Below are 27,028 nucleotides of genomic sequence, written 5' to 3'. Positions count from 1 at the left end.
TTGCAGGCAAAAAGTGAAAAAAAGTTTAGATATAGCATTTTACTTAACTGAGCTTTAGAAGTATGCTCACTTTGGTTACAGACCCCCATTTTGGAAATTGCATGTTTAATCCATTGACTCCCAGGGGTTCCCCATTGACAAGTAAAATTGTCTGGCGTTAAACAGAGTGAAATACTAAGTCTGGCCGGTTTAGGCCAGTTTGATGTCAAAGGGTTAATTAACTCTTTTCCTTCTCAGATTGAATGTCACATTTGGTTCAATTTTTGTACATGGTTTTACTGGGTTTGTTGTATTGGTTCATGGTTGGTTTTAATGGGTTCGCTGTATTGGGCTATGATTTTTGATAAATCATCTTGGTTAGACTTATTCATTTTTCTGTTTTGCTTTTGCCAGAATACAATTAATTAAGAATGAATATCCTGACAGTTTCATCCAATTGTTTGGGGTCCATTATGTGGAAATGACTAGAGCTGTGTTTTTTTACTGTAACAGTTTTAACTATGAAAATCAGTCATTTGGCTGAGCTTTTTTCCCCCATTACTCAGATTGGAAACTATCTCATCGGTATTGATTTACCCATAGGAAGTTTCATTTCTTTGAATCAAAATTTTGCCCACGTTTCTTACAGGTCCTTGTGCGGCTAAAGATCATGAAAGTTGTCATGGATACTCGAGATTTGCTTGTGAAGAAGAATGGTTGATTAAGAATTGCAAACGAAAGTGTGGGCTTTGTCAAGGTACAATCAAACTTTGATTATCCGTATACTTCATCTATAATTTCTTCAAGAATGGCTCTCTCTGCAGACCCCCTCCCCCGATGTAAAGGTGTTGTTTACTTATCGTCCAAGGTGGCTTGCTTTCTTTTCAGCTCCGACTGAGGCAGCAGTTGGTTTGGTTGCACCAACGTCGCCACCGTCATATGGTCAGTACTTGTGGATCTGTATTTTTGCGTAACTTGGTAATCATAATTGAGCGTTCTTTCACATATTTTATGTGTTCACATACCATGAGCCTGCAAGCCAGTCATGGTACCAATATCATCATGAAGTAAGTTGATCACAGGGTTCGTGCTAGTCTCCTTGAAGTCCTTGAAAAGCCCTGGAATTAAATTTTGGACTTCTGAAGGCTGCTTGAAAAGCCCTTGAAAAAAAGGGTTTTTGTGGGAAACTGCTTGAAAACTGCTTGAATTTTTTGCTTGGGTAAAAATTGTTGAGATTGTATCATGCTAAGTTAAAGGGACATTCCAAAAACAGATCCCAACTATTTGACTATTGGGGAAAGATAAAATGCAAAAATTGAAATGTCCATGTGTGCACTTAACTTTCAGGATGTGGGAAAGAATATCAAGATAGGCTTTTTCATCAAAGAAAACACTGAAATGATGCATGGCATAGAAATCTTCTTACAAACACTCCTTGAAAACTCAATTTCTTGTTCTTGAAAACCCCTGAATACTCCTGGAATTTTATAGACAAAATCCAGCACGAACCCTGTGATCAAATAAAGAGCAATGAAGTCTTATAGTTCCCTCTATGGCGTGGAATACCTGCGATAAAATCTCATCTAGGCCAGTCAGAAAGGCATTTTTAAGAAACAAGTACTTTTTTCTTTTACAAATGAAATCATTGTTTCCTTTTTTTGTGACTGCATGTTAATATTGAAATGTACTTTTTGGTGGATCAGACTTAAGACTACCAATTTGACTTAATAAACTGGAATCAGTAAGGCAATCATGAATCGTTAAGTCTGAAACCCATCTTGACCGTTTTAGCTTGAAAAAAATTAGCAACGGTTTTAATGGTGACCAAAACCTGTTGATTTTTTAGGAAGATTGATAGGATCGAAATCCCGCATCGGATGCTGATAGCAAAAAACGGGTATAAGTTGCTCTGAAAGCATAAAATTATTTCCTTGATTGCCTTATGAACTATTTTGGCTGACTTAGATATAATATGGTGTAGTACACTGCTCTGTGAGAGCGACATAGCGTGTCAATTATGAACCCACGTGAAGGTTTGATATTTTTGTTCACTCTAATAATTTTCTTGTTTCTTCTAATTAGCCAACAAGACACTGATTGTGCATCTTCCAGACAAAGCAAGTGAGTTTCATTTTTATTTATTTTAAGCATCTCTAGCACTTCATTACATTTTCTTTTTTTGCGTTTCTGAAAACGTAAATCCTCCATAAGATGCCAATGAAAGAAAAAAAAATTGTCTGTTTAACAAATAATTTCACGTTGCCGTGTTCAACAATAGATCACAGAAGACATCAACAAAATGTAGTAAGAACGAAAGGTGGCACACAAGGTGATAGCCCAGTGTGTCACTGATGGTCTTACCACATTTTGACGTCTTCTGTGATTTATTACTAGTTACTGAACAGACGCACAGGAGCATGGAATCAATTTGCTGTAAAATATAATAAAGAATTAAAAGTTTTTGATGATGACGTCATCTATGCGTCTGTCTTCTAATAGATCATAAGTGAGAACCACTCAAAATGAGTGCATTTTTGAGCTTATTTTATGAATCGTTGTTTTCAGACGGTCTTCTAGGCACAGTCAACCAATGCAATTACGCTGGCCAATCACAACACAACACATGTAGAACATAACATAAGGCAATCATATTGCAAAGCAGTGTTGTGTAGCCAGTGCGAAACGCGGGAAAAGTCGAGCAAGTTGCGGTTCGTCTGTGTAGCTGGCGGTTCTGTTGTTGGGAAGCGCGCGATTGGCTTGGGTTTTGCTCTCAATAGGTTGCAATCTGTCGCAAGATTTTTAAGTGAATCGTACAGCGTATTAAAGCATATGATATAATCCGTTCGTGTTTGTATTTTGTGCCATTTCAGATTGTTATTATGACGGTATTTTACACGAGCACGGAGAAAGGTGGTCTCCAGGACCCTGCACACCAGAATGCAAATGCGATGATGGTAAAATCCACTGTACACTGATCGAGTGTCCGGAGCTCAGCTGCCATAATCCGATCAAGAAACGATGGAAATGTTGCCCTGAATGCCCGGCAGAAGAAGGTAAGATGTGATTCAACCTTCTTTTCCATAGACGTCCGATGTGTTCAGGTCCTGTCTTGTAATTAAACAACAAGAGGCTATTCGTAGCCTACACTCTGTCCGACGAGCTGCTCTAAACTTGTCCGTGTCATGCAATGCAGTCGGATACTTTCTCTTCCTGTCACGCGCTTAGATTAACGTTTTTCAACCAGTGTCCTTGCGCTTGCCACTAAACACTTCTTTGTAAGTCTTTCTTCCTAAACAAAAAAATTTATAAGAGGGAAGACAATGTAAAATCGATGCCAAATAATGATCGTAACCACAGGGGGATAAGCTATGAAAACGTCCACGATTAGTCTGTTATAATATTGTGCTTATCAGTTTGATGATCGCGAACTGGAAAGTAATAAGACTTCGAAAAAAAATAGCAATCGTTCGGTTGTGTGAAAGATCACTCTATCCTTGTGCATTCATCTTTTGTTGGAAATGACAGGCACAATTTCTTCAGGAAAGAGTAAAGGATCGATCGTTTCACTACACGTTAATTGGAATTTACACAAAATTCGGTGGGAGAGAGATTAGCACTCGTATACGCTCGTACGCACTCGTTGGCACTCGACTACGCTCGGCTGCTGCCTTTGTGCCCCTGTCACCTATTGCCTGCTCAAGGGAGTAGGGATGGCATAGTGGTGAGAGCACTCACCTCCCATCAATCTGACCCATGTTCGTTTCCGAGACTCGCAGTCACATGAGGATTTAGTTTATTGGTTCCGCTACTCCGCTCCGAGAGGTTTTTCTCCGGGTACTCCGGTTTTCCCCTCTCCTCAAAAACCAACATTTGATTTGATCTGAGCAGAAACCCATAGGGGTTGAAACGTGTAACGCGCGTTTACAGCTTCCGAATATTCAGTGCGAACTGATTTGTTGAATGTTTCAGTGCTAAGTACCATATTTGGAAACCCCTCGCTTTTGTTGTTCCAAATATGGTACTTAAATTGAATATTCAGAAGCTTGTTTCCCAGCACACAAGGGGCCGTTACACGTTTCAACCCTTACGGGTTTCTGATCTGAGTTGATTTGGTTTCTTAACAGGGATCCCAATCAGTGCCCCACCGCCCCACAGTCGACACTTAAATAAAATCCATCGTCATCTACGTGATATTTTTCTTTCCTGTCAAACGAAGAATTGACTAGTGCGATTCGAGTTCATTTGGTGTGCACAGTGAAGTGTGGTGTTCTTTTTCGATGACTTCTAATCCATTGAACAAGTAAAATTATCTAGCACATTCATTGTTTTGTTTTGGAATCATTTTTTTAGGTCTGAATGCTCGGTGTATAGAGACTGAAGGTGGAACAAGCAAGGGCGCATGCTGTGTCTTTCCTTTCATTTACCATGGAATCCAGTACTTTGAATGCACAGAAGATGAGAACAGCAAACCCTGGTGTGCAACTACATCGAATTATGATATTGACGGAATGTGGGGACATTGCCTTGGTGAGATAATCTACATGCAGTCCTGTGTTATCTTGAAAATACATCTGGGTTCCTTTTCTCGAACTTCCGTTAACTTTCCGGGCCTGAAAACACAATTGTGAAAGTACGGTCTGCCTATTTTCGAAAGCTAGTCTTGCAACAGAAAATAAGATGTTGCTGGACGGGATGCTCGATTACTAATGTTTAATGCTCTACCAATGAACGATAGAAGATTGTGGGATGGTTGTGAAGCTTTTAAGCCTATTTCCCACTAGCGACATAACGATCATAATCATAATCATAAGCACGAACAAAACGCTGGTTTATGTCGCTTATGTCTTAGTGGGAACGTCCAGAAACATAATCATAGGCGCCCTTATGATCAACATAATCATAATCATAAGAAAATGATCGACCATTTTCTCATGATTATGATTATGGCTTTGACTATGACTATGTCGCTTTTCTTTGCAGTGGGAACGCGAAAATCATAACGACAAAATGAGAAACATAATGACGCAACGGGGTCATTGTGTTTTGACCAATTAAAGTCTAGGACCAGTACTTTCGGGTCGGTTCATTTTCAAGATGGCGGCCAGCTTCGAGGAAAAGCTTTACGTTTTTAGAGCGGCCGTCCCCACTAGAACATAAGAAGCTTATGTTTATGTTTATGGTTATGATTATGCTTATGATCCTTATGTCGCCAGTGGGAAACTAAGCTTTACGCCGAAAGTCACAAATCAATACATTCCCTTTGTCCCTAGAAACCATGGCCTCCGAGGAACCAATCAGTAAGACCGAGACCACCGCGGGTAGTGAAATACCTTTGTCGGACGAGCACGAAGCATCTGTTCCCCTGTCAACGCCGATGCCCTCAACGTTGGCAGGTAAGCTTCATAAGGTGGTAAACAATTCCCTATAGTAAATGGAAGAGTGGTCGCACTTACACATCGAAACCGCTGGGTCTAAGGCTGTGGTCAATAAAATTCAAGGAAAGAAACCTATCATGACATGAGAGCTTTGTATGCGTCAACAGTTAATTGACAAATGATTCTCGCATACCGGAGGAACACACCATTGATAGCGTTCCTTCGTGTTTAAGAAATGTATGTCGTGCACTGTTGTTACATTTCAATTCTAATGTCCTCGTTTTTCCGGCTATACAGCTCCCGTTACCGGCGTTTACTCCGATTGGTCGCATTGGACTCAGTGTTCTGCCAGTTGCGGAGGCGGCACACAGGAAAGAATGCGAAAGTGTTTCTTCCCTAAAGACGCTAAAGGCGGCGTGGATTGCTCATCTCTTGGACCCTCACTGGAGACCAGGGAATGCAATGCACTCTTGTGTCCAGGTACTGAAACGGTTTGCCATGTTAAGAACGAACTGTGTAGTATTAACGAATTCAAGTCGAAAATCGGGTGAATCTAAGGAAGGATTAGGCTTGTCGTCGAAAATAGCGTCAAGACAGAACTTTGTATATTTTGTTTGTATTTGCGTGTTATTGTTTCAAATGTAGAGGCAAAGTGTACATCTTTGAAAACCTGTAAGGCAAGTACCGGTCTGTCCCGGGGGAGGTGGGGGGGGGGGGGAGGGGAGGGGCGTCTAGGGGTTCCCCGTTGACAAATAAAATAATAAAATCATCTGGAATTAGACGGAGTAAAATCTGATCTAACATCTCTTAAGTCCGGTCGCCCCTATTTTTCATTATCTTGCTCATCCTATGTTAGACGGTAGGCTTTACTTTTAGCCCACTCAAACCCGACTGAATTTTAGCATTTTAGCTCGTCCCCTCTTGATTTAGACCGTAACTACTAGAATTTGTGCTAATTTGTGTCATCAATACAGTTCACCATCACGGTAAATTTATACAATTTCTTTCAAACGTTTTCCTGTTATGGTTTGCAGAGGATGGTGGCTACACTCGATGGAGTGACTGGTCCGAATGTGACGTCACATGTGGAGGGGGGCTGATGCAGAGATACCGATCCTGTTCTAATCCCTCCCCAGCCAATGGTGGTCGAGACTGTGCAGCCATGGGCCTGGGTTCTGCCATTGAATCAAAGGCTTGCAACTTGATCTCCTGCCCACGTAAGTGGAAAATTGTTTGTTCAGGGTTAGACCAAGAAACATCTGCCTTGCCACCCTCTTTAAATTCTCTTAGTTGAGGATTTCAAAACATTCGTAAACATTATAAATTATATTTATTCTTTTTAGAGAGTCAAGGAACTTCCACAGTCGCTTTGGCTTTCAATTGTAACCGAAAACATGGCAATAAGCCTAAAATTCCGCGCCAAATTCACGGCCAGTCAAAGTTCAGATTTGCTCGCTCGCGTTTTCCCGCGCTTCGCGCCGGCTGCATGTCTGTTACGCCACTCTTGATTGGTTTTCATTTGAAAACCGCTCCATTTGTGGTCGAAAAAAGTGATATTGGGGAGGGTCGGGTTAACCTTCGTGCAATATATGTCCAGGAAATGCATGCCGAAGTCGCTTAACGTTACGAAGTGTTGTCTTATCTTTCTTGTTAGCTTTATCACTTGTGTCTCGAAATACAAGCGATAACTAAATGTATCCCCTATGCTCTACTCCTCCTATCAGCATAAATAGTCACGGGAACCCGGACTTCAAAATTTCGCAAACGTTATTGTTATATGGCTGAGTTTTTCCCCCAGCAGACCGCTCTCTCATTGGTTACTTCGAGGTCACATGACATCTAACAATAAAACTGTTTACTGCCAAAAGTCTGTGAGCGGGCGACAGTGCAAAATCTATGACATCAGAGGGTAAAGGTGCATTGTTACCCGCGAATGTTGACCGACGACAGCCGTTGCTGTTGCCGTTGTACGTTTTTCTTTTTGTGCTATATAACGAATCACTTAATGACTGGTCTCTCGGGGAACAGTTCATTTTCATTCCCTCGAATTTCAATGTTCCCCTCAGCTACGCCTCGAGGAACCATTGACATTCTTGGTAAACAAAATGAACTGTTTCCCTCGGGACCAGTCATTAAGTGTTTAATGTTTACCCTATTGTTGTGATCACAAGCGCTTGGCTTGGTAACTCGTTGGGGTGGATATTTCAAGGCACTTGCCACCACCTTTGCCTTGATCTGTCCACGCAAACGGGTTACCCAGACCATGCGCAAAAAATTCGTTTTAAGTCTCCCGCTCTTTTCTTATAAAGTCAATCGACACTCACATTTAACAGGACATTCAACGGTGACGTTTGTCAAAATAATACTTCATCTCATAGGTTTTGCTTTTGTCAGCTTCCTTCTTGTCTTACGCAGATCTAATTGTCGATTTTTCTATGCTTAGATGATGGCGGTTACACTGATTGGACCGGCTGGACACAGTGCGACAAGACATGCGGAGACGGCAAGAAGTACCGCACACGGTCGTGCACAAACCCACCGCCGGCTCATGGCGGCCACGATTGTTCGTGGTTTGGCAGCGACAAGGAAGTGTCCTTTTGCAACGAAGGACCTTGTGAGGGTGAGAAGTGATTGCCACGACTCATTTGAACGAAGTTGCTTAGTATTTGTTTGACAAAGTGGGGCTTGCATTATTCGCAAACCTCTCAATGAAATGAACTGTTGTCGTCGTGTGTTACGGCTGTTGTGCTCTGTGTTTTCGTTCATGAAATACGCGAAAAAAAATTCATTTGCTTATGCCTCTAATAATGTCCTGGCTTTTATTTAATGGATTAACTTAGGAGCAAAATTAGTTTAAAGGGAACTTTAAATAAAATTTGAACAGCTTTTGGATAAAACGCAATGTTTTGTTGTTTAGTCGCTCGTTATTGCTCTCAGGAATTTCTTTGCCATGTGTCTTTCATTTTCGTTTGCAAACTAAATTGGTGTCCAAAGCCTCAACCGCGATTGTGAACAGAAGACAAGAAACGGAAAGAAAATGGTGGGAAAAGTACGTGATCACATGCTTGTCTAATTCTTGCACCATTTCTTTAGTTAACGGTGGTTTTACTGACTGGACCGATTGGTCAGCGTGCAGCCGAAGCTGTGGACCCGGCGTGACATCGAGGCATAGAACTTGTTCTAATCCCAGGCCCACGGCGGGTGGAAATGACTGCTCCAACCTGGGGTCTGCTTTTGAGCAGCGCTCTTGCCTCCTGACTGAGTGTCCAGGTACGTGTTGATCAGTTGCGGCAACTGGACAGCTTGACTTCCAGTGCACACCACCCTGCTCTTACGACAATTTTGATTGGTTTATTAGTGGAGGGGCGTTTGAATGAGGTCACTATTGACATATTTTCCTCTTAGATCGTATATAATTGGCAGCGAGACTAAACTTAGCAACTATATCTTTTTGTGCCGTTGGTTTGTTTCAAGTGGTTTCATAAGATACCGGCAGCTGACGAAAAGCGTGGGCTACTTCATCCAAAGTAGCTGGCAAGTTTTTTTCCTAAATTGAAAAATTTAAAACAGATTCTTTCAAATTTAAGATTAAAATTCATTTTGGCTATGACAACATCTGAGTTTTCTAAACGTGATCATAAAATTTGTTTTTGAAATGTGGCGTTGTAGAGCGGTGTCCATCAAGGAAGTTCGTTAGCTCCTTTCCTATTTTTGATATACATCAACGACCTCCCTAATTGCTCTGAGGTCCTTTCATTTAAGACATTTGCGGACGATACTTACTTGTTTATTTCTGCTAAAGATTTAAAATAATTAGAATTGCAAATGAACTTAGAACTAAAAAAGGTTAAGGAATGGTGTGACATAAACAAGCTTTCGATAAATCTAAAGAAAACCAAAACTGTAAGTGCAAATAAAGTGAAGTTGAAGTTGAAGTTGAAGTTGATTTTTTACGAAATCCCTGCAGGAATCATTCGGGTAAAGTTCGTTAAACATTGGCAACAAACTTAACAGAAACATGACAACATTATTAAAAGTGGGGTGCCTGTGTACTAGCTTGATAGCCAAGTGCACTTCCACTATAAACAAAGCTTAATAAGATATATTATTATTATTATTATTATTATTATTATTATTATTATTATTATTATTATTATTATTAGGCACGAGCGTTGCGTGACGGCCCATACATACATACATACATACATACTTGATCGACCGCTCCCCATAGAAGCTTTTCAGGGCCAATGAAACACAATCATTACAGAACAGAACATTTAACAACAACTGTTAAGAATCTCTGTGTTCAGAACATATCTTGAACCCTGGATCCCCGGATCTCAAGGCAAGCACCCTAACCATTGAGCCACACTGCCTCAACCCCAATAACGGCTGCGAAGGAGACTAGCAAGTAGTATACGTGTAGTGTTGAATGTTTCTTTCTTTTGTCATGTGATCAGCCAGTGGGAATTGGACCGATTGGAGCGATTGGAGTGACTGCACAAGGTCGTGTGGCTCAGGTATCCAATTTAGGAAACGAGTCTGTGTTCACCCTAAAGGAGACCTCTTTTGTTTGGGAGAGAAAGAACAGTCGCGGCTCTGCAGCAGCCACCACTGTCCAGGTAATAGGGTAAAGCATTATACCAATACTAATGTAACATTGTTGATGTCATGTTAGCAATCGTTGGTATGATATTAGTATCAGAGATCTACTTTCGTGTTTGAAAACAACACGTTGCTGCTTGTCGTATTGACAAGAGAGAAATTTCTTATTCCAACTTGTCTATCTCCGTTTTTATTTTCTTGCGTGAATGCTGTGGCTAATAGGCTAGAAAAAACAAGTGTCAAAATGTCATCGATTTTTGGCATGCTGTAGCAAGTTTCCTTCCATCAGCGTGTTTTGCCGTGATTTGTAGTTTTTGGTTCGCCATTGGTTTAATTGCCAATGATTTAATTGCAAATGTAAAGTTGATATAGTTTGTTCTCCGTCGTCTCCGTTCATTATTGTCAAGTTCAATTTTGCCGTAAGGGTTTGAAATGTCTGATCTGCTTTTTGAGGTCGATGAGGTACTCGATGAAAAGTGTTTAGTTTTTGAAATACTCAAAAATAGGCGTGGTAAGAAGAACTGAGACTGATAAGAGATTCTTCTATTCTTTAGAAGAAGAAACATTGCCTTCGGTAGACTTTATGATAATCAAGCACTTCTCTGTTTGAGGTTTTAATTGAAACACAATTTCTCATCAGTAAACGGGAACTACACTGACTGGTCGCATTGGACTTCATGTTCGACAACATGTGGTGTCGGGGTCAGAAACCGTAACAGAACGTGCTCCAACCCGAGGCCTCAGTTTGGAGGAAAATCATGCGAAGAGCAGGGACTTGGTCTACCCAATGAAAACGAACACTGCTATATGCGACAGTGTGGAGGTTTGTGAGATATGTGGTTGTAAATGGTGTCGTGTTAGTTTTATCGGCGTACTGAAAATTACAACATGAAGGTCATAAACGCGTATTAATTCGTGTCATCATTGTCTATTTGATCGAAATCAAAGAAGCAGTTTATCTAAAGATAGATCCCATTTACTGTGGGATTTAGTTGTGGGAGGCGCGGTGACCTCATGGTTAGTGTGCTCGACTCCGGATCGAGTGGTCCGGGTTTGGGCCCTGGCTGTGTTCTTGAACTGGGCAAGACAATTTACTCTGCCTCTCTCCACCCAGGTGTATAAATAGGTTCCGGCGAATTTAATGCTGAGGGTAGCCCTGCATTGGACTAGCATCCCATCCAGGAGGGGGAAGAAATACTCCTAGTCGCTTCATGCTACTGAAACCGGGATAAGCTTCGGCCTAATGGGCCACTTGCTCGTAAGCAGACTTTTACCTTCACTATGGCATCGGCAGTTGGAACATCATCGTGATCTCCGCTTTATTGTTCGGGGGCAGCAACGAAGTGGTTGTGACGTCATACGCACAGGCTCTATTGACGAACAACTCGAAACCAAGCCTTTACAAATTTAAACTCCGTTTGCTTTAAAAGCTTTTTTAGTACAATAAAAAAGTGTGTCCGCTGGTCACGTTGTCAAAATGTTCCATAACGTGGCAAACAAGACAGTTGATGTTCAGTGATAATACTGACTATCCCAATATTGCGTGAATGTTTGTCCTTGCTGTGAAAAAGAGTTTGCATATCCCTGCCAAACGATGTTGATTTAATAACCTAAACAAAACCGTACCGAATTTAGTCGTCGGTGATTCTGATCCCCTTGCAGAAACTGTTTGCTGTGTGGTCGCTTCATTAGGAAGCTAAGGTATATTGGTTGTGGTTACACTAGTCCTTTTACCCAAGGGTAAATAGCGTTTGCCCACGGGCAAGGACGTTCTTGTGTGTAGCCGCTTTCCCTAGACCGAAACTGCCCTAGGGTTATTTCCATGGATACATTAAAAAGAATGAAATAACTTCCTAAGTCAGTTTCTGAACTGAAGAGTATGGTGAAACTGCTCCTGGAGATGGCTTGGCCAATCGCAAAGCAGAACGTAGCTCATAAACGAATATCCCTAAGGCGCTCGCCTTAGACCAATGTGTCGTGGGCTCTCTAATCTGTTCCATAAGGTTTTTCTCCGGATACTCTGGTTTTCTGCTCTCATGAGAAAAAAGAATAGTAGCCCTTTTGTGCTCTGCTATATGAAACCCTGGGATTTTATTAAAGCAACTAATCTACACTTACTGTGTTCTCCCTCTGCAGTTAACGGTAACTACACCGAATGGGGTGATTGGTCGCCCTGTTCTCTTTCCTGTGGACCCGGCTTCATGGTTCGGACTCGAACTTGCACCAATCCTCCTCCATCCAATAGTGGATTTGATTGTACCCGACTTGGGAAGCCTGTGCAGAGTACCCAGTGCTACCTCGTGGACTGCCCAGTCGACGGAAACTACACTGCGTGGTCGAACTGGGCCACTTGCTCGGCGACCTGTGGCGAAGGCACCAAAACCAGAACGCGTACCTGCACCAACCCTTCCCCGCTCCATGGCGGTCGAGACTGTACTGAGCTGGGATCCAACATTGAGGTCCAACCTTGCAAGGACCAGGATTGTCTGGGTAAATCTTAAAATGAGGATGTTAACCATTTTGCCTTTTTAGCATTCGCTATAAATGAAGCGAGACATTCCAAAGGCACTTTCCTGTTAGAAAAACAATTTTCTGAAAGAGTTTTCTATGCGAACACGATTTTAAACTAATCAATAATACTTAAGCGATAAATTGGAGGTCAGTATATTTAAATATCTGAACCTAGATCTGGTCAAGTGGACAAGTCTTACGCGATTTCAGATCTCTTGCTGTTTTATCATTTATTAGCAAATTACGATCGGTTAACTGGAATTGCCACTTATTTACGTTTCTAAATAGCATTCAAACGACACCTTTCCCAAATTGTTTCAGTAAATGGTGATTACGGGGCGTGGTCCAGTTGGAGTGTTTGTAGTAAGACATGCGGTCGAGGCTGGAAGAAGCGTATCAGAGAGTGCAACGATCCACTTCCTTCAAATGGCGGGAAAGATTGCTACGAGCAGGGGCTTGGACCTAGCGAAGAACGCACCCATTGCTTTGAACGGTCTTGTCCACGTAAGTGTCTCAGATTTATATTTTGTGTTATTCAAAGTTTGAATTGAATGAAGGATTTTGAAAAGTTGGTTTGACTTTGTAAAATAAACAGTTAATGATAATTGGAAGATTTGCAGCAAATAATAGTTATTCAGCGAAAAGACATGTCTTTGACCTTTGAATGCTGATAATTCGCTTCTTGGAGTGCTTTGGAAAACTCTGTCGTAACACGTCTCGTGAAAGGCAACCACTAAAAAGGGAGGCAGAAACATTCATCCAATCAAATGCCTAGTTTTGCAGACGGAGACAAAGAGGCGCATGATTGTCCTTCCTCACTAAACTTCTTTTTCTGTGATGTCAATAACCGAAAACAAAGATAACGAGAAGAACAAATGTATAACCTCGTGTACACCTTTAATGATGCTGTGACAACAACTTACATGGGAACGCCCCTGGTTGTGAGCTTCTGGGGCAGGTTTCTTGAACCTCCTGAAAACTTTCAGCGGACGCAAATATTAATTATAATTATAATTATAATTATAAGTATAAGTATAATTATAATTAATATTTGCGTCCGCTGAATAATTATAATTATAATTATAATTATAATTAAGATAAGTCATTACTTAAGTCACTCGAAGAGCACATTTTGAAACTACAATCCGCTTATCGTGAAAAGCTGGTATTTCAACATCTCCTCAAGACCAGAAAAAGAACACTGAAAACAATCGCCAAGGATCTTTTGAGGAATTGTTGAACTAAATATGTATGCCATAACATTTATTGTGGATATTGCTTTTGTGTTAAATTCGCTCTCGAGATTCTTTCCACAGAACCTCGGTCATTCAAAACCCGTTTGTCAGCTTATGATATAATTTTAAGAAGCAATTCATTGTTATTTTTAGTGGACGGTAGCTACAATGATTGGTCTGCGTGGACCACGTGTTCAATGTCATGTGGAGGAGGCGTGAAATTCAGGCACAGAAACTGCACCAACCCTCCCCCAATGCACGGTGGTAGGGACTGCTCTCTAATTGGTCCATCCACAGAGAGTGACAGCTGTAACAGCGAACCTTGTCCTGGTAAGTAAAGCATTTATGCAAACTTTTGACTTTTCAGTTTTTGTGTGCGAGAGGCTTTTCTCCGTCGCCTACCGAAAGATAAGATTTGGTAATTAATTGGAATTAGGCTTAGTCATTATTTTTAGGATTAAAATGTAATGAGCGTGCGGAAGAGGCTCAGATCAACCGTGACAATGTAAATAAATGACTCCTTGTGGCAGTTCATTTCTCGCAATATGCAGGACTTTTGTCATCTTAACCGTTTTTGCTGCTACCTCTTGTATCTCCGCTAGCTTAGTGCCGGGTACAGCATCCTAGCTAGTAGTAGGAAGATCATCCGTTCGACTCTTGTAAGGAACACTCCGAACAAGTAATCGTAAAGTCGTCGGTTCGAAATTCTGCAAAGGAGTGCTCGGATTTTCTCGTTTCACCATCGGAAAAAAATCCATTTTATTGGGGCCTTATTACTAAGGGTGCAAATTTCAGACTTTTTCTCGTGGATGATTGATTGGTTTGCTTTTGTCACAGTTAATGGCATGTACGGTACGTGGAGTCTGTGGAGTGAATGCGATCGAAGTTGTGGGGGAGGTACACGGGTACGTTCTCGCTCTTGTACAAACCCACCTCCCCAGTTTGGTGGATCCGACTGTTCCCTCCTGGGACCTGTTCAAGAGAGTGAAATATGTAGCATGGTTGCATGCCCTGGTAAGAGAACCTAACTTTGCTAATGCAATACAATACATACTGAATTGACCGCTCCCCATACGGGATTTTCAGGGCCAATAAAACACAATCAACGAAACGACGGAACAGAACAACAACAACTGATAAGAATCCCAACTGGTCGGAGACAAACCAGTTGGCTATTTACAAGTGCAGCTGGGAAGTTCAACCAGGGACTACCAAGAACAAATTCAGCGAATTGGTCAGAGCCGGTCTTGAAGCCGGGAACTGCGGATCTCAAGGCAAGCGCCCTAACCACTGGGCCACACTGCTTATTATCTAAACAAAGAGAAGCGCGATTAAATTTTGTCTATAAGCCGTCCCTTCTGATATTGCTGGATCCCTGGTTGCGATAAGCAAAGACGCTGCTTGAAAGAGGGTTTGTGACGCTATTTTGGTTCTTTCACTTCAAAGTGCTTAGAAAGGCTTTGATATGAGTGAACACCCAGAAATATTGCGTTATTTAAGACTCTTAATTGTTCTCTGTTGTTATGGATGGAGGGGATTAAAATGGATTACCATTTTCAAGTTTTCACATATTGTCTTGACTAGGGAATCAACTAGGACGACTATTCTTATTAGTTTCGGGTTCTGCGCATACGTACTAAGAAACCTGCTACTTTATAATGGAGAAGATTTGGCTTCGCGCTTTCGAGAAACTGACTCTCAAACTTCTCAAAGGGAACGAGAAAACTTAGAATAAAAGAATTTTCATATCTTTCACGACAAGCAGCAGAGCAGCAGCCTGTAGATTCCCGTTTGCGGTTTCACGTTAACTCGATGCTAAATCTCTCTATTGATGGCTATTTCCGCGAAGTGTAGGACTACGCTTATGGGAAAAGACGATAAGTTAACCGAAATTTATGGCATCAGTGAAGACTGGATTCGCCGAAGAGGCTAAGGGTGCATTCGATTGACCGTATTCTGGAATAGGAATACATGGAATAGAAGTTAGAAATCCTTCGTTTTTACAGAGATTCGCTCTAAAACTGTCAAGCATCTGCTTTATTATCCTTGTTGCTTCGAAACGCCACACATACTGTTTGAAATCATCGCTCCACGTATTCTTATTACGAAATAGGGTCAATCGAACGCACCCTTAGACTATAAGGTGAATGTAAAAATTCATGTTTGACAGGCCTGGGGTTGGGAATCCTGTGGCCATGGTGCCACTTTCTTCGAGTTCCTGACTTCTTGATTCTCAACTGTATTTTTGCGACTTATCCTTAGTAAACGGTAACTTCAGCGAATGGACCCTGTGGACTCCATGTTCGGTGACCTGTGGTCAAGGCATCATGACCAGAAAACGATTTTGTAACAATCCCTCGCCGACAGTTGGTGGAAAAGACTGTGTAGACCTGGGACCTGATCACGAGAAAACCAGTTGTCAGCTCGTGGACTGTAGAGGTAAGGAATATCGTTAATTCTTCTGCGGACTACGCTGGAACAGTTAAGAATAAAAATCAGCGATATCAAAGTTGTTGAGCGACGTTTCGATTACTCCATGTTACCATTATCAAGCTAATTAAATTAATGAACTTGACACTAAACCTAAACCTTGATACTTTCACGTCTCTTTCATGTACATATATCTCTCATCGACCTGGCAATTTAGTTAGCTTGATAATGATGATTTGGAGTAATCGACGCGTCGCTCAACAACTTTGATATCGCTGGTTTTTGTTCTTAAACGATTCACCAAGCCATTTGCTATTCGAAGACCACGCTGGACTGTTCTTTTCAATCAAAGTTGATCTTCTTTTAGTCTTCGCTACTCTTAAATTTACTGAGTAGTATTTTTCTGTCTCTACCTGTGACCAGCCAACTGCACATGCGGAATGTGGACCAAGTGGTCAGACTGTTCTCACACGTGCGGCGGAGGTATTCAGCTACGTGAACGCGATTGTGTTCCGCCCAAGTTCATGAAAGATATCTTCTGTGATAACGACAAGAAGGAAAGTAGGCTGTGTAGATCAGAGCCGTGTCCGAGTAAGTCACCTTCAGATAATGCAGCTATTTTATCTCTTTATCGGCATGTTTTTATAGTCGTGATATTTTTGTATGATCATACAGAAATCCTGTGAAAATTTGTTTTTCTCTCCGTAGTTAATGGGAAATTTAGCGATTGGTCAGCCTGGTCACCATGTTCTGTCACGTGTGGAATCGGCATGAAGAACAGAACACGAACGTGCAATGCTCCTGAACCTCAGTTTGGCGGGAAATCCTGCACAGAGCAAGCATTGGGTCCCATTATGGAAAGAACGCAGTGTTATTTGACGCCTTGTCCAGGTAACTGACGACAAAAAATGCAGCATGCAAAGAGACAAAGACGTTGTTTAGAGCGTTTTCACATGACGTCACGGTGACCATGTTCGTAATCCAAAACAAAGAAATGGCGGCCTTACCAAACTAATTATCCGAGAATTGAACTCTATTTTTCTGCAAATAGTCTCTTCTGTTTCAGTAATCCAATATGGCTGCCGGTCACGTGAGTGAACACACTCTATACTCGACCCATGTTTCTTGAGTTGCTTAACTGCATCACCATCGAAAAAGAGTAGAAAACAATAAATTCATTCATAAAGCTGCGCATATGGACTTAAGATGCACCGCGAGCAAGAGTCCATTACTAGGACCGTACAACTTCACTGTATTTGTGGAACGGCGTTTTTACAGACCGAGTTATTTTTAGGTTGGTTTTCCCGCGAAACCAGGCCTTTTCAGCTAATCACAGGTCTTGGATGAGAAATTATTACCCGATAAGAAAAATCTGCATGGCTTAGTGTATACAACTAAGAATTGCTAAGAAAACAATAACAAACAAATGTACATTTTAAAAATTAAGACCTCTTAACAATATTTATAATTGATATATCTATTTTTAATTGTAGCACACATGTGTGTATGCATTTAGTTTAGTGATTACACTTTAACAAATGCGCTAGAGCGAGTTTCAATCGAGTGTTGTAAAATCAAAACCAAAGTAATTACTTTGACCGATCAAAAAGGCCGGAGACAATCAAATAAACCAATCAATACTCGAAGTAATCACACTGACGTGGCCGACACAAAGCGCGGGAAAATGTGCACGCGCGAGCCACGATTGGTTTTGGTTTCACTTCTGATTGGTTGAAAAAGTGGCGCGACAACTTTGAACCAATCAATGAGTGAAAACCAAAGTAATTCGCTAATTACTTTCGACACTCAAGTGAAAACCGCTCTATCATAAAATTCTTTGTTCCTTACCATGTCCGTGAGGCCGACTGTTCTTTGCATCAATTGCTTCGACCGAATCCGTAAGACTTGTTTTCCACGCCACATGAAGAAAAACGACTCAAAATGGACTCACATGTTGTCAACCAATTGTCTTTTTTAGTGAATGGTGGTTACACGGAATGGAATAACTGGGGACCATGTTCAGTCACTTGTGATAAAGGCATCAAAACGAGGCAGAGATTTTGTACCAATCCTGAACCAGCATACGGCGGCGTTGGTTGTGGTCATTTGGGGTCAGCGGAGGAGACTGTGCAGTGCTATGACGTGAACTGCCCAAGTAATTGTTTTGTTGATCGACAGCTATCAATCACTTGATTTGGCTTCTGAGGAAAAGAAACGCAAGTAGAAAAATAAGTGTGGCATCCCCGTTTTAAAGATCGGCATATACCAAAACAGTGCCCGATTGGTGCTTTCTCTAGTTCTATTGGTTAATTCGGCGATGATTAGCCAAGTACTATTTACATTCGAGCAGCCGCAAATGAACAAAATTGTCCTCTGCAATGTGATCATCATCGTTTTGTAAAGTAGTTCTTTGATCGTTTTGTTGTCCAGAATGTGTTGTTTATATCAAACCTGCTCCATTTCCCACATTACTTTCGCTAACATCTGCCAAAGCGGCCTTTCTTGTTCACCGCCTCTTTGGTGAGTCAGGGGGTATTTACATGACACCGGCCTTGAACTTGTACCAGTATGAAATTTTTGCAACCGTTTACATGAAACCGGGACGAAATGATGGGGCCTGGTCCTGGGACGAAACGATATGTTTTGTCTGATAAATATCTGGCTGACCCAAAAGCATACAGGCTTGAAACTGATTTCTGGACCCGATCTGAGGTTTGTTGTCACTTAAATACACGTACCAGAATTTGTTGTCTCGGTTTCTGGATCGAGTCATGCCTGTCTGAGTTCGTCCCGGTCTCATGTAAATACCCCCTAATTGTTTTTTTAAAAGGACTTGAAGCGATGAAAATGGTCAAACTGTTTTTTCTTAGTTAACGGGAAGTACAGTCCCTGGTCTCAGTGGTCAGCTTGCTCGCGATCATGCGGCTACGGTATTCAAACAAGAAAACGAACCTGTACAAGTCCAGAACCACAACATGGTGGACGAGATTGTACTGATCTCGGAGACCCGGAAAATATCCGCCCTTGTCAAGTTATACAGTGTCCAAGTGAGTTTAGATAATTATGATTGTTATATAATTCTGCTTTCCGCATGATATGAAGCAACATGCAGATTCCCGATGATGTTATCGTGTTAGCCTTTGGTCTCTTCGGGTAAGACCCTTCTCTCTCCCTCTCCATAATTCTTCACATCTCAAATTCAGGATCAGCGACTAATTGTTGTCACACGTCATTCGGAAAGACAGCACAGTTATCTTAAAGTCGGAGAGTCGGGAGGCCATAGTGGCCATAGTGGCTATCACTTGTACAATCGTACGCTGACTGGGTTTCGGTCGATCTCAACGTCACTCGAACGTTTTTCTCCAGGTACTCCATTTTTCGTCCCTCATGAAATCCGACTCTCAGCTAATCATATCTGCCTTTGGTGCTGTTCTTCGAGATCATACATGAACCGTTATAGCGTATATTTGTTTACCCGATCTTCTCGAGCTGGGAAGGATTCGTTTGTTTATGAAACAGGGGTAAAATGACCGCAGCCCGTACGCAATGATTTGACAAAAGTTAGCACAATCGACGCTGCCGTTTGGTCTCAAAATGGATAGAATTATCCATTTTGGAAATTGATCAGATCGTGCGTCTTTTGCTGAGATTACGGCGTTTTTTGCAAATAAGACTGATTTATAAGGTAGCAGTTGATCTAAAACGTGCCTACTCCTGTTTGTAGTACATGGAAATTACTCGGCCTGGTCGCGCTGGGGAACCTGCTCAACTTCCTGTGGGCCTGGAGAGAGGAAAAGAACACGTACGTGCACAAACCCGGCACCAGAATATGGCGGGCTTACTTGTAAGGAGAAAGACCTGGGACCTAATGTAGAGTTCTCGAAATGCAATTTAGGAGATTGCCCGGGTAAGTAAATGTATCGTACAGTTATTTATGAACCATTCTTGGGCATATTAAAAACATACCGTCAGATTTAGTGAAATGATATTGTCGTGAAAAGCCGAATACTTAGCCGTTGCATTTTTGTCTTCGGTAAGTGTTCGTTACCGTTTAAAGAATTGCAGCTCCCGTTGAAAATAGCGTTGCAAAAAGAGAACAGACTTTTCCATTTAGCGGTTGTATGACGTTAAACTTATGTTTACTAACATTTTCTACTAATCTGTTCCTTTCACGGTGATTTATTTTCTTCACAAAGTACGGCGACATAAAAATATATGTATTAACTGTGGTTATCTGCTCTGTGTCTAGTGAACGGTGTTTGGGGTCCATGGTCTTTGTGGTCAGCGTGCACTGCCAGTTGTGGTCCAGGAACCAGAGAGAGAAAACGATCATGCAACAGCCCTGCTCCTAGATATGGTGGAGAACCCTGCACTGGTGCAGAGCGACAAGTGGGTGATTGCAATTATCGACCTTGCCCAGGTAAAGAAAAGAAACGTCGCCCCTTTGTCAAATCCAAGTTGTGGATAATATTCTTGGTTTGCATCCACGGGACGAGACGGCCATTTTGGTGTACAAAACAATAGAAAATGGCCTCGCACGTTTTGCATAAGAATAATAGGGTCAAATTCCCAAAAGACTTTTTATTGCATTGTTATGTACACCAACATGGCCGCTGTGACGTCAGATGAAAACCATCAATAGGCCATTTTCGAGTTCATGTCTGCCTCCTCTTCAAAGCGAGTCTAAGTGCGAAGTTTTTGTGATAGTAATTAGTTCTACTTTACATATGAATGAAAACTATTTTTCATAAGAAAACCTTCGCACTTAGACTCGCTTTGAAGATGAGGCAGACATGAACTGGGAAAGGGCCTATTGACAAAGATGCTTGACTTGATTTGCGTAAACTAATAGTCTTGTCTTTTTTTTTTTTTTTTTTGTAGTTGACGGTAATTACACGGATTGGACTGAATGGACCTTGTGTGATAAAACTTGTGGTGTAGGTCTCATGACAAGATGGCGCGCATGCTCAAACCCTTCGCCACAATATGGTGGGAGGGATTGTTCCTTGTTTGGTCCTGATACCGAGACTAAATCGTGCGCCATAAAGGACTTTTGTCCGAGTAAGTTAAATACGGATTGCTATTGTTATATTATCATCGCCATTATTCATATTGCTATTATTATTTGACCTAGATTTTGTAGCGCCGATGAACCAAAAAGTAACACAGATCATTTCACTGAAATGACTACTTAGCTTGTGCATTGTAAAGAGGGAAAAAGTTGTGGCACCCTTCCAGTTGTTGTTGTTGTTGGCTGAGCCTTTCTCGCGAAGCTTAATACTTTCGGAAATTAATATTTATATAAGTTTATTGTCGCGCCGGCGTTTGGGCCACTTCCGAAGCACAATAGAAATGTCATAGGTTTCACTCTCGCAAAGAGCGAGAAAAGTCTCATTCCATTCATTCGCGTCGTGTTTTCACAGATGACGGAAACTGGGGCGAGTGGTCATCGTGGAGCGCTTGTACCAAGTCTTGTGGGTTTGGTGTAAGAATGCGCGTGAGGTCGTGTGATAGCCCGTCTCCATCCAGAGATGGTAGAGATTGTGTGGGAGAAAATACGCAAACAGTCAACTGCAAGGCCGGCGACTGCTGTAAGTACATGTGGGATGGTAAATAGTTTGCCACCTGACTTGACAAGGCAACGTGAAATGACCAAACTTTAGGTTTTGACGACAACGTAAACATACAGCACTGAACTGATCTTTTTTTTTTCACCTTACACTTTAAAAGCGTTCGTACCACTCCAGTCATACGGATAGAGCGACTTTCATGTGACCTTGAAAAACAATCGTGAAAACAAAACGTAACCCAAAATGCAAAACATTTAATTGGCTTATCGAACAAATTTTCATTGACTTAGCGAACGCGGATGCAAACGACTTCATCTCTCCATGGAACTTTCTGGAAAGCGGTTGGCATTTCGCTTTGACGTCATTTGAAATGCAGTAATGTGGTTGGGCAATCGAACTGTTTACTACCCATATTAGGAGGGTCCTTGGCGGGATTAAGGAGAAGCTTTGTTTTAATCTTGCCAAACATTGGTCCGTGCAACACTTTTTCATGGTCATGCGAAAGTCGCTCTAGTTCTCCGGTATTGCACGATGTGAACAAGATGGACCAATCGCGAGGTTCTTATGATAGCGGTAAATTGAATTTGGAGTTACGTTTTCGTCGAAGTTTCCGTTGTACTTGCTTAAACTCCATAATTAATGACGTGAAGATGACTTCCGGCTTGTCATTTATATTCCTCTTTAATTTGTGCTTCTGCAAAATTGATAAAGTACGTATTTGCCAGTCGCACCGAATACGTACACAAACACCAATTTCGGTACCTTTTTGTAGGTGATGTTCCGATTAGGCCATTGGGCTGCTTCCAGGACAGAAAGACCTCCGTCCGACCCCTCCCAGAGCTTATATTTACCGACAACGATCCTGAGAGCATTGTGTACAGCGGTATAACCTTAGAAGAGGATGACTGGGAGCAATACATGCCTGAGCTGGTCTGCAGGTTGGTGGCGCTTGTTTGTTTAAATATGTGCATTAACAGAAAACAGCGCTTGAGAAAAATCATAACCTCTTGAATTAAGAATGTCCGAAAAGTTCGAAAACACCCACATATGACGTGGAGTTTATCATTCGAAGGTGTTGAGCTGAAGCAATTTTAAAGGATTGTGTTAATTTTGTATTGCGCCACTTGTGATGGTTGACTTCATCCAATTAGATGATCAGATGACTTGATCCAATCAGAGGCAGGAATAAATCTCATTGTCAGTCGAGAACAGAAAGCCAAATTCACCCATGAAGGGTGCGCGTTATTTGGGATGGAGGAGAAGGACATTTCCTCCTTCACTTCACTTGCATGAAGTTAACTCTATACTTCGACATTTTCTCGTCAATTTAATTTGGAAAAGCACGCTATTATGATCCAAGATTTTAAAGAACATGAAGGTCGAAAAAGGTTGAACCTGGACCGTAACCGACATATGTATCATTGATACCCACTAGACCACCGAAGCAAGCCGATGAGAAAGTTTAGGCTTAAATACTTGTAGATCAGCGCTATGGTGCTTGGGAATATTACGTTGGTGACCTTCTAATCTATGTACATCGTGCAAGTGTCACGTGATGTCCAATAGTCTCCTCGTCTATCCCTTATAGCATTAACCCACATGAAGTGGAATATGGGAATCGAACGCTGGACAACGGGACACACCAATTGAAGCGATCTTCTTCAGGATGAGCGCCATGAAACGTCCTCTTGATCTTCTCCCCAACTCGCGTCTAGGGCAATTAACGTCCAAAGCTTCCCCTAAACTGTACTCCTTTCGTAAAGATAAACAGCTGGATTGTTAGCCTAAAAATAACGCCAACCCCAACATTTGTCTCACTGTTGGAAACAGGTGGCAAATGCGAGACATCTCGTATTGCATATCAAGGTTGGGTCTGCATCTCATTGCGTGCATTTCAAAACAAAAGTGGAGATCTTCAACTGTGCTTCCCTGGAGTTAATTTAGTAATTTTTCCTTTGTTTTTTTTTTTTTTTTTTTGCTTGATGAAACCCCTTGATGTTGATATTTAATTCAAAAACAATGTATATTTTTCCAGGTGTGCCAAGGCTGTCTCCCTAAAGAATTACACTCACTTTGGTATCCAAGGTTACGGAGAATGCTGGTCAGGTCCCACCGTGAGTAAAACGTATTTAATGGACGGCGTGGAAAACAGGTTCACTCAGCGTCCCTCGCCCAAGCCGTGGGTGGGGTGTGTTGGGTCAGGTTTTGAGCGGTGCCTTGGTGGGAGCGATCAGTGTGTGGGACAGGAAAACACAAACTATGTGTACGGTTTTGTGAATGGTAGGTTGCTCTTTGTAGGCAGAGTTAATCGGAGGTTGCCTATTTACCGAGTTAGGATTTCGAGTCGGATTTTTCGATTTAAGCCTAAATATTGTTTGAGCCTTATTAGGCCTAAGGTTAGCACTTCTACTGATTTCGGAGCTTTTTCAACAGTTACATTATAACCTTAGTCTGCATTTTACACTGACCAACTCGAAAATCCAACTGGAAAATCCAATTCGAAATCCAATTCGAAAATTGAACTCGAAATCCTAACTCGAAAATTAGGCCCGTTTCAAACGTCGAACTTTACATGTGCCGAATCTAATGCAAATGAGAAAAATCTATTGTTTTCGCTCATTTGCATTAGATTCGGCACATGTAAAGTTCGGCGTTTGAAACAGGCCTTAGTGTCTCACTTAACCGAGGGAATGGTTATGAAACCTAAAACCTTCAAGAGCGAGAACAATGATGTCGCAATCGATGTTGAATTGATCGTGACAGTGCAGGATCTTTGTTTTTTCTTCGCGTGTGTTCGCAAATTAGCTGCGCATAATTTAATCGAAAGATTTGATTGGTTATCTTCTCGAAAGGTGTGTTTTATGTACCGTCAAGGCCAAAAATACAAACAAAAACATGAAACAAAAAGACTTGTCGAGTTTTATAACCATCTCCATGCATTAACTATGTCTTACACACAAGACCTAGTGATTGATATGTCTCGTAAAAAACGTCGAGAGAAAATAGTGGTGTCGGTAGGTCTTGTTCTTCGTATTGCTTTGAAAACTACAAAAATTGCAAATTGTATCGTTTTCACATAATTTAGAGACCCCTTGATCGTGCTTCAGAGGATCGTTTTGTTGGAAAGTGACTATTTTCTCGATGTTAGTTAAGGGTGAAAACGTAAAAAAACACTCATACGGGGATAAAGAGGACCTACCATTGTCAAGACACTCACTCTACTATTCACTAAGTACAAGTGCGATGTGTTTTGCGATGTGTTTGTGTACCACTCTCATCTCCCCCGCTCAGGAATGGACCTTATTGGAGTTGAGCCTGCAGGCACATTTTCTTTTGCTTAAAACTACATGCAGAAGAGGCTTAAGGGTCAATTCAATACAAAATGACCCCTTAGCCTCGTTTATGTGGCAAAACCGCTGATAACTCTGATAAGGGCTATTTATTTGCTTTGATTTTTGTGTCCGATTCGAAAATGCAAACAGCTTTACGGCGTCAACTTGGAATCCTGTTCTAAGAAGTGTATTCCTTTTCCATTCCAGTCTTACCGATTGATGGCCAGTACGGCCTGTGGTCGGCCTGGACCCAATGTTCCAAATCGTGTGGGAGTGGTGTGAGGTCACGTGTTAGAAACTGCACCAGTCCCGCTCCTGCTTTTGGCGGAAAAGACTGCTCCTCGCTCGGTGATCCACAAGAAAGCGAACCATGTGAAGTACAAAGGGTTTGTCCAGGTCAGGTTAATACTATGTATGTCCAGATTTATATGCACCTAAAAAAATACGAATTGAGCTTTATGCTAAATCGTTTCGCAAAGTAGTACTTTTTGACACAACGATTCATGCCTCAAGGACCACGGGTCAATAGCCCATTCGGCTTCGCCTCATGGGCTATTGACCCTTGCCCTTGCGGGCTACGGGTCTAATTGTTAAATAGTGGAAACATTTTTGTGTATTCAACGAGGATTTTAGAGATAATAACACTATATGGTGTCCAGTATGACATTATGCAACTCATTTCCGGTTTATTCTGGGCCTGGAAGTCAACTGGTATATGGTTCATGGTTCATTTTATTTCACTCTATTTACAAAAGAGGTGTATTGATAAAAAGTTATGAAAGTTAGGTTCTATAGAATACTTAAATTGCTAAAGTAAATTACAGTTAAAACAATACAAGATGTGTGTGGGAGCCAAAGCAGCATACACTTTCGAGTTGGCCACCACCTACTTTAGAATAAATTTAAAAAAAAACACACACACACTGAGCGTAACTAACGCTGAATTGTAGAGCCGTATACTGTTAATTATGATAAATTAAAGGAGGATTTTGATTACTAGCATGACATAAATGAGAATTCCATATTGAAATCTTTCACCGTTTTAAGTGTTGAGGTAGAGTTATTCGAGTCTTAGCGCCAGATTGGATTGAATATTAGGTCAACGTACTGATTTCTTTCGTCATATTCAACCCTGAAGTAAAGGAACAACTCTGCCCCAACATTAAAGGGGCTTGTCTTGTTTGACGTCCTAATGAACTGTTTCGTGTTTCTTTAGTTGATGGTGGATGGAGCGCTTGGGGTAACTGGACCACCTGCTCCAAATCTTGTGGACAAGGTGTCCAAGGTAGACAACGGTTGTGCAACAGTCCTCCTCCGTCCAACGGTGGCCGACTGTGCCTGGGGCCGGCTAATCAGAGCTTGTCATGTAACCAAGGTGACTGTCCAGGTGAGTGTCAAAGCTGTCACCCAAAAGTCATTTTGAAAATTTGCGATATGCCCGAGTCGTTTCCTATCTGATGACGCATTTGTTCCTTGAGGCTTTCTTATGTTTATTTGTCCGTCATATTGGTCAAAATAGGGACCTTAAACAAGGACGACGCGACGGCTACGAGAACGACACATGACTAAAAGTTTAACTAGCAAAAACAATGCATCTGCACGCCCTTCACGTGCGTTTTACATTTTGATACATTTCTTTGCCGTTCCCGTCTTGACAACGACATAAAATGATCAAATTTGAGGTCATGTGGAGGACAAGAGCAGCTGACGGTTCTCAACAACTTTGTTCTTGGAATGTGTACTCACACTTTCTAAGCCGAGCGACTTGGAGTAATCGCAAAATTATTGCAGTAAAGGGAAATAATATTTTTACAAAACGTTCTCTTAGCCGTCGTCGTAACCTTGCTTGAGGTCCCCAATGGCCATAGTTTCTATCCCCAGCTCTCTTGCATGACACACGCAAAACGCCACACCGTATCCTGTGGAAGACCACAGTTTTCTGCATTTCGTTTTTGTCCCCTATATCTCACAAACCTCTCTTTAGGCGTTTA

At 41.6% G+C, this 27,028-nt stretch overlaps 1 protein-coding gene across 2 annotated transcripts in view; it reads left to right on the top strand.

Annotated features, from left to right (window-relative positions):
- Positions 1–27,028, top strand: part of LOC137997794 (uncharacterized) — a 74,590-nt gene that overhangs the window by 14,555 nt on the left and 33,007 nt on the right. For both annotated transcript variants that reach the window (XM_068844045.1, XM_068844044.1), the window contains 29 exons: positions 629–736; positions 868–921; positions 2,062–2,100; positions 2,850–3,032; positions 4,330–4,506; positions 5,250–5,372; positions 5,652–5,834; positions 6,389–6,571; positions 7,798–7,974; positions 8,448–8,624; positions 9,815–9,976; positions 10,600–10,782; positions 12,096–12,449; positions 12,792–12,974; positions 13,859–14,035; positions 14,543–14,719; positions 15,968–16,144; positions 16,559–16,726; positions 16,844–17,026; positions 18,114–18,290; positions 19,006–19,182; positions 19,860–20,042; positions 20,385–20,555; positions 21,017–21,196; positions 21,559–21,726; positions 22,478–22,643; positions 23,741–23,985; positions 25,245–25,433; positions 26,254–26,424. In XM_068844045.1, coding sequence (XP_068700146.1) covers positions 629–736; positions 868–921; positions 2,062–2,100; positions 2,850–3,032; positions 4,330–4,506; positions 5,250–5,372; positions 5,652–5,834; positions 6,389–6,571; positions 7,798–7,974; positions 8,448–8,624; positions 9,815–9,976; positions 10,600–10,782; positions 12,096–12,449; positions 12,792–12,974; positions 13,859–14,035; positions 14,543–14,719; positions 15,968–16,144; positions 16,559–16,726; positions 16,844–17,026; positions 18,114–18,290; positions 19,006–19,182; positions 19,860–20,042; positions 20,385–20,555; positions 21,017–21,196; positions 21,559–21,726; positions 22,478–22,643; positions 23,741–23,985; positions 25,245–25,433; positions 26,254–26,424 — 4,995 coding nt within the window. The remainder of the gene's footprint in view (positions 1–628; positions 737–867; positions 922–2,061; positions 2,101–2,849; positions 3,033–4,329; positions 4,507–5,249; positions 5,373–5,651; positions 5,835–6,388; positions 6,572–7,797; positions 7,975–8,447; positions 8,625–9,814; positions 9,977–10,599; positions 10,783–12,095; positions 12,450–12,791; positions 12,975–13,858; positions 14,036–14,542; positions 14,720–15,967; positions 16,145–16,558; positions 16,727–16,843; positions 17,027–18,113; positions 18,291–19,005; positions 19,183–19,859; positions 20,043–20,384; positions 20,556–21,016; positions 21,197–21,558; positions 21,727–22,477; positions 22,644–23,740; positions 23,986–25,244; positions 25,434–26,253; positions 26,425–27,028) is intronic.

This window comes from Montipora foliosa, chromosome 3 (genome assembly GCF_036669935.1).
Source record: "Montipora foliosa isolate CH-2021 chromosome 3, ASM3666993v2, whole genome shotgun sequence".
Lineage (NCBI taxonomy): Eukaryota > Metazoa > Cnidaria > Anthozoa > Scleractinia > Acroporidae > Montipora > Montipora foliosa.
This window is presented reverse-complemented; position numbering and strand designations above follow the sequence as displayed.